This window comes from Haemorhous mexicanus, chromosome 1 (genome assembly GCF_027477595.1).
Source record: "Haemorhous mexicanus isolate bHaeMex1 chromosome 1, bHaeMex1.pri, whole genome shotgun sequence".
Taxonomy (NCBI): Eukaryota; Metazoa; Chordata; class Aves; order Passeriformes; family Fringillidae; genus Haemorhous; species Haemorhous mexicanus.
In genome coordinates this window covers 149,599,113-149,606,883 of record NC_082341.1, presented here as the reverse complement: position 1 = coordinate 149,606,883, position 7,771 = coordinate 149,599,113, and the positions used below count along the sequence as shown (strand labels likewise).

The window sequence follows — 7,771 nt, the reverse complement described above, 5'->3', positions numbered from 1 at the left end:
CCTACTATCCAATGACTATAGCATGTACCCTCATGCTGGGTGCAGAGATGCTGCCTGTGTTCTTCCAGATCCTGCAGCAGTTCAGTAAACCCCAGCATCTGATCCTGTGTGAACTGAACAGTGTGAGAAGAGCAGGTGAAAAGGCCTGTGAATGTTCTTGGATGAGCAGTTTATATTGGATAAACTTCTGGCTGGTGATAAGCCCCCTTCAGTATTTTTCCTACATTAAAAGTGCAAAGGATTACTACAGTGCAAAAACCCCCCAAACAAAACCCTATACAAACAAAACCCCAAACATTACCACCCCCTTCCCCCAGCCCCTTCCTCCAAAGCACAAATAAACTAATTCCACCACACAAGCTCCTAAAATAAACCCCAAAGGTATTTAGTCACGTGAATCCCTCTGGATCCCAGTGGCTACATCTTCAACCCTAGTGAAAAAAAAAAAAAACAGAACAAAAAGACTTTCTTTGGGAGAAGGCAGAGGTTAAACATGTGATGTGAGAAATTCTATTTGCAGACTAGATTTTAATTAACTCCCCCTTTATGCTGTACAGAAAAAGGACATCTCAGAACTGAAGCAAAATTCTAAAACTGCAAAATGCCCATTTTTGTCCTATGCTGAGGATGAGATCTGCATTACACTGCACCTTTTATTACAGGGATGAAAAATTATTTTACATTTCACAGAATTTTTAATAAATATTGCAGTGAGAAAGTGAGACAAATGATAAGCTGAAATGTGGAAAACTGGCCAGTAAGCAGGTGAATGAATTGCACTGCAGAATAACAATAACATCAGTTCATCTCTTTGACAAGGGTGGTGCTGCTGCTCTGAACACTGCAGCTTAAAATAAACTTCCATTCCTTTCTGCTAATTATTACTACCTTCATGGTTATGCAGACATTCACTTAACTATGCTGAATTTTCTGACTGCAGAGATAGGGATGGATCATTTAGTCAATCAGCTAAAAGAGAAATAACAAAATAAATATGAGTTTGTTCAGGCAATGTTGTCATTAATTCCTTTGAGCTTTTTTCCCAGTATCTCTATTTCAAGAAGAGTTTAACGCCCAAGTTGTGCCCCAATTACTACCACATGAACTGTGATTATAAAGTGAAATCTTAAATAACCTAGTCATGATTAGCTACATTTATTCATAATCAGAGATCCGTGCTAAAATAATTTTAAAAATGATGAGCAGATCAAAAAGAAACATTTAGCATAGCTTTCTTCTTTCTTCTCTCATTCTCATAGTCACTTTACACCATAGTTTTCATAGATTTGAGGCACAGCTGGCCAAAACCTAGCTGTTTCCCAAAAGCAAACAACTAATTTATTGACTACTAATATTTCCTACTTCAATATTTTAACTTTTTAATAATTGAATTCCTTGCCTGCCCCATGGGCACCAACACCTTTCATTATACCAGGTTGCTCAAAGCCCCTTCCAACCTGGCCATGAACACTTCCAGGGATGGGGCATCCACAGCTTCTGTGGGCAGCCTGTTCCAGTGCCTCATCACCCTCACAAGAAAGAACTTCTTCCTAACATCTAATCTAAACCTACTCTTTCAATCTGGAGCCATTATTTCTTGTCTTATCTGCATGCCCCTGCCCAAAGTCCCTCCTCAGCTCTCCTGAACCCCTTTTAGGTACTACAAAGTGCTATAAAGTTTCCCCAGAGCCAGGGGAAATCATGCTCCTCCAGGATGAACAGCCTCAACTCCATCTGTCTCCACAGCAGGGATGCTCCAGCCCCTTGATCAACTCTGTGGCTTCCTCTGGACAAGTCAACATCTTTCTTGTTTTGAGGGCTCCAGAGTGGGATGCAGGACCTCAGGTGGGGTCTACCAAGGGCAGAGTAGAGGGGGACAATCTCCTCCCTTGTCCTGCTGCCCATGGGGCACTGGGTGCAGCTCAGGACACGTTTGGTTTCTGGGCTGCCAGAGCACATTGCTGGGGCATGCCGAGCTTCTCACCCACCAACAGCCCCAAGTCCTCCCCAGGGCTGCCCTCAATCCATTCCTCCCAGCCTGTGTTTGTGTTTGGGATTGCCCTGACCCCAGGAGCAGGACCTTGCACTTGGCCTTGCTGAACCTCATGAGATTCTCACAGCCACACCTCTCAAGCCTGTCCAGGTTTAAGAGTAAATAAATGTAGTAGTTTAATAATGATGCAATGCTGTAATATCTGCAAAAAACAAATGGGTGTGCAAACTGAGGGCTATTTTAAATGCTAAAAAATTAGTAATTGATTTAGAAATTATGAGCAATAAAAATTAACTGACACCTTAGAAAAGATTAATTTTTAAATTTTGGTTTATTTTATTGCTTAAATATAGATTGCACAGTGTGTTCTTACATTTATTGAAACTGGTTCATTACATACAGTACAGAATATATTACCATTGAAACAACAGACAAATTAGCCCTACTCTGATTTTGGACAACAGGCTATTTCTACCTTTTAATAAGACCATGAATTTAATTTATCTTAAGTGACTCACTACCAAAAGCTATATTTTTTTCAAGATGACATAATAGGAAAGAGAACCCCAAGCAACATCTGGAATACATTTAAACTGGGTACCAATTATAACCATTAAGACAGTGCTCAATGTGTTGCAGATAACACAGGGCCAGTTTGCATAAGAAGCTTTTAAGTTCTGCAGCTGGTCTGAAGAACATAAAGAGAAGTGAAACAAAGCAGCTTTGTACTGTACAATAAACAGCATTCGAAATTCTTTTGGTTTCATTCATTGGCTCATATAACAATAACTACCAAACCAATACATTTTCCAGTCACTCCCATCTCCCATGTGTCTAGAAAGGCCAGAGTGAACCAATTATCAACTTACAGACTCCTCAGAGTGAACCAATTATCAACTTACAGACTCCCTGAATTTCCATGAAGGAACAAATTAACTATCATGTGAACACACAGAGTGTTACAAACTCTTCGCTCCCTGCACTACACCTGCACAACACCTGCATTTCCCAAACGGAACATTGGAAACACAGAAACCTACCATTACCATCAAGGAAAAATACTTCATTAACAGAACAGAAAATGAAATGCTGAATCTAGTTTTTTCACATGCAGCATTCATGCAACAGAATTCAATCACAGAAACAATCCTGTATTTACAGCACAGTCTCCATACTGCACAAGTGCAAACAGAAGTACATTCTGTATTACTTAGACTCTGTCTTTTTGTACAAAAGTGCCAAGTGTTATTCTTAAAAAAATGACAGAGTGGGTAGGTTTTTCACATTGTATCCCTATGTTGGACTTACTTTTTAAAAAATTACAGTCTTTATACAGGCCAAAAACTATTAGTCTTACCTTAAAAAAAAAAAAGAAAAAAAAAGTGAAAACTAAAAGCTAGAGTCCTATTTATGTGTAGACTGTGGTCTGATCAGGCTGACACGCTGCAGCAGTAAAAATCACAACGGAATGCTGTAGATAAGGGGTTGTTTCGTCATCCACTAACAGCTGTGATTGCACTGTTAAACTGAAAAGAAGGTCTCAATTACCTTTTGAGCTTTGTGAATGCTTTCTGAAACTCAGCATGTCATCTCATAGGTTTACGTAGCTGATATTTCTCTATGTCATGCCACACCAGGCCTTTAAATGTAGTCCAGTACAATAGTGGACTACTTTTCAAAAAACTTAAAATCCTTTTTCCAATGGGTTTGCAAATGCTCCAAACAGTCAGCAAATTAGCAGGGCTAATAATCCTTCAGATCATGAGTTATGCAATCAAAGATTAATTTAGGTTGGGACTTCTGAAAGTCATCTAAACCAAGCTTCTGCTCAAAGTAGGCCTAACTGAAGTTCAGTTACTTCATGTTCATCTAAAACACTTAATTAAATGTCTACATTTATTATAGATATTTGAGAGCACTCATTCAAGTTTACACTGCCCCAGTCAGATTCAGATAAATTAAGGGACTTCAGATTTACTATTCATGGCATCAATGAATGCTGTTTTTCTTTTTTTGCTGGCAGGATTTAGTGAGTCATAAAGACAACCTGGATAATTATCATCAAATGTCCATGATTTACTTTATCAGTTTTACTTTATTTACATTTGAATAGTATATGCTCAGATACATAAACCTATGAAATTTACCTTAAAGGTTTGAGAGATGAAACAAAAACAAACACAGAGATGCGTCTCTAAAAATGCTTTTGCTTGAAAATATATGTAATAAATTCTTGATCTTTAAATGGTTTCATTGAGTTTACTTTCAATTCCTAAAATATCACTAAAAAGCTGTTATAAACTACAGAGAAATGTCTCATAGAATATAGTTTTAGTATTTATGATTTAAAATGCCCTCAGTTTATTTTCTGCTATACTAAATATATCTCTCCTGTATTTATACTAAAGCAGACAGTAAAATACTACAGTGTTTTCCAAAGTACAGTCTGTAAACCATACATCTTAAGACATGAAATATATTGCACAATTCCGTGCTTCAAGAGGAGATTTCTCCTCTCTTATGCAAAGCTTAAGATTTAACTTTTAGCAAGAAACACAGTGCATATACTGGACGTATCTATCTAAAAAGCATGTTATGTGATGCATCAAAATATACTTAATAAGTGCCCATTAATTCAGTCACTGCATTTGAACACATGTAAGGTATTGGTTTTTCCATCTATTCCAAACCAAACAAGTAGAGCAGATATGACAGCAGGAACAAGAGGGAGCTCAGGTAGGGCTCCCCTGGTTACATTGAATGAGATGAAGCAAGCCAAAAGCATTCTAGTTTGACATAGAACTGAGGTGGAGAGAAGTAAAAAACCAACTAACCAACAAAACAACCAACAAAAAACCAAACCAAACAAAAAAAAAAAAAAAACCAACAAAAAACCCCAAAAACCAAACCAAACAAAAGAAAAGGCTCTAATAGGTTTTTCAGTTACAATATCTCAAATTAAAGGAATTTGAAGCAATACAAATTCCTAGAGTAACTGAAATATTTACCTATATGGCAAGACAAGTTTTAAATCCGACTTTTTAATGTACTCAAATATGAAAATGAAAAAACATGGTCTGTGAAAAACCTAACTCAAAATATATTACAGAATAAAACAATTAAAGACAGTTTCATGAATTTGGCTAAAGTAATCCGTATTTGGCTCATGTCCATCCTTATATTAAAGTTAGATACAATAAACAATAAAATTTGAAAACTCATCTTGTTTTTTCTATTGTACTCTACTCTAAATAATGTCCAGCAGACTTCAGAAGACACTTAATACACACAAAGATCTGGAAACTTCATCTCATAGACTGGAACAGAATGGTAATGAGGATGTCCAGCAGTCATGGTCATCGCTCCTGAGGGACTAGGCGGAGGACTGTGTGAGAAGCACAACCAATACACAGAATTTACACTTACACGGATTGCTTTTATATAAATTTACGCACTTACAGGAGAGAAACAAGATTAAACTACCCCCCCATATATATACCAACAGTATATCATAAAATAATAAACTACCAGCAGCATTTTATCCTAGTCCTGAAATTCTAATTAAATTATCATGCCCTGAGGATTTTTATATTCTTGTCTGCATCATCAATTTCATTGATGTTACAGAACTATCAAAATGCATCTTACTGCTAATAAATACTACTTATACTTCATAATGATGTGCACAACTCTCTATAATAACACCACGTACTACCTGGGGTGCTCAATATCTAATTACTTTCTCTACCAGATGCAGCATTGGGAAAACAACAGCATCCTGCAATACTACTGATAGACACAAAGATACTGTAAGACACAATGACATGGTTTCTGGGTATTTTCCACTATCAGGAAGATTAAAAGAAGTAAGAAAATCGAAAAGTACTCTTTTTCATTGGGCTGGTTTTGGCTTGGATAATTTTTTTTTTACAGTAGTTGGTATAGGGCTGTGTTTTGGATTTGTGTTGGCAACAGTCCTGATAACAAAGGGCTGTTTTTGTTACTGCTGAGCAGAGCTCACACAGAGTCAAGGTTTTTTCTGCTCCTCACACTGCTGGGCCAGGGTGTAGGCTGCAGGTGGGCAGGAAGTTGAGAGGGGACACAAGTGGGACAGCTGACCCCAACTGACCCATGGGATACTCCATATCATATGGTGTCATGCTCAGCAGTAACAGCTTTAAGGAAAGAAGCAGGAAAAAAGGGACATTCAGAGTGATGGCATTTGCCTTCCCTAAGAGTCCTGCTTAGCTGGAGATGGCTGAACACCTGCCTGCCCATGGGAAGTGAACGAATTTCTTATTTTGAATTGCTAGCATGTGTGACTTTTGCTTTACCTATTAAATTGTTCTTATCTCAACCCATGGTTTTTCTTCTTTTACCCTTCCAATTCTCTTCCTCATCCTGCTGAAGATGGCTAAGCCAGTGGCTACACAGGGCTACATGGGGCCTATCAGGGTTAAACCACAGCATTAAGGCAATATTAAGGCAATTATTTTCTCCCTATTACCATCTGAAAACAGCCACAATTGCTTTATATCATTTTTCAGGTGTGATAATCTTCTTGCATAAAGCCTTACCGGATGGTGAGTTCCAGTATCTGTGCCAGTCTATCGTGAAGCAAATTTGCCTAGGGGAAAAAAAAAAGTTAAAATTAGATTATTAACTCCTAGATAAGGAATGGAGCTTACAATGGGTGTGCCAGGTCATACTCAGGTGAGTGTGTTCCACACTGCTACGTGTAAATCTAGGCCACATTTCTTAATTTCCTTTCTCACTGCTGCAAGGATTCTGAGCCTTAAAGATGTATTTGAGATTGGGTGAGCGTGTCCTGGAGCACCAAGAATTATAGAGCAAATTTTGCTGTTGCAGACAGGAGTTTAACAAACCTGAAATACATTTAGTTCTTTAAAATACATAGTGGGTTAAATGCTGCTCCAGTTATCCCAGAATGAAACAGGAATGGATTGTGAACCTGGATTTCAAAGAGAGCAAGGAAGAATGTACAAGTTACCCATTACCTTCCAAATGGTCTAGGAACAAACACACTTCAAATTACTGGAATCTCTCACCATTGATAGTAGTGGAGACAACAAAGAACTGAACTTCTAAACAAGTAACAGCAGCAGTGACACGACAACTTAAATCACCTTCAGTCAGCACATGCCCACTAATGCCTACACTGATATCCTCAGTGCTAACATTTTGCAGAAACTCACTTTGGTTTCACATTGAGCTGCAATTTCTTCAAATGGTGCTTTTTGGAACTTTTCAATCACGAGGCGCCTCTTTTCCTTTTCCTGTTCTTCAAGTCCATTGTTATCTTAAAAGAATAATGAAAAAAAAGTTAAAGACAAATGCAATCTTTGCCTGTGAAGTACAAGAAATATCAACTGTGCACTGCAGAAGTGAACAAGGATTGTGCCTGAAGTGATGCAACCATTCTCAAGTGATCTGGCATTGCTCCAAAAGCAAAACGCAGATAAGGTTTCAGGAAGATGGTTTGAGGGCCAAATTTTTCCCTTTCTTACTAAGTCTTTAATTAATTCCAAGCTTCCTTTTAGTCTATTGCCTGCACTTCTTAATTACTGCACACAGGTTCAGATTCAAGAGAAAACAAGAATCTCCCAGTATCATGCTGACAGGTGGCCAAAGTTTTCTTACTGTTCAGAATGTGTCTACTGTTCTTAACATCAATGTTTAATCCATATTTTAAACAGGATTTTGGTAGACTGAAAAGCATTAATTAGCAATTACTTTTAGTAAGATGAAATAAGGAAT

General features: G+C 37.8%; 1 protein-coding gene across 6 annotated transcripts in view; it reads right to left on the bottom strand.

The window, feature by feature from the left end:
- Positions 1-2,305: 2,305 nt before the first annotated feature.
- EFR3A (EFR3 homolog A) overlaps positions 2,306-7,771 on the bottom strand; it is a 75,390-nt gene continuing 69,924 nt past the window's right edge. For 5 of the 6 annotated variants that reach the window (XM_059867248.1, XM_059867240.1, XM_059867231.1 and 2 more), the window contains 3 exons: positions 7,210-7,313; positions 6,571-6,620; positions 2,306-5,378 (listed from right to left, as the gene is read on the bottom strand). In XM_059867248.1, coding sequence (XP_059723231.1) covers positions 5,273-5,378; positions 6,571-6,620; positions 7,210-7,313 — 260 coding nt within the window. In that variant the 3' untranslated portion in view covers positions 2,306-5,272. The remainder of the gene's footprint in view (positions 5,379-6,570; positions 6,621-7,209; positions 7,314-7,771) is intronic. The other variant, XM_059867223.1, reaches the window with a different exon arrangement.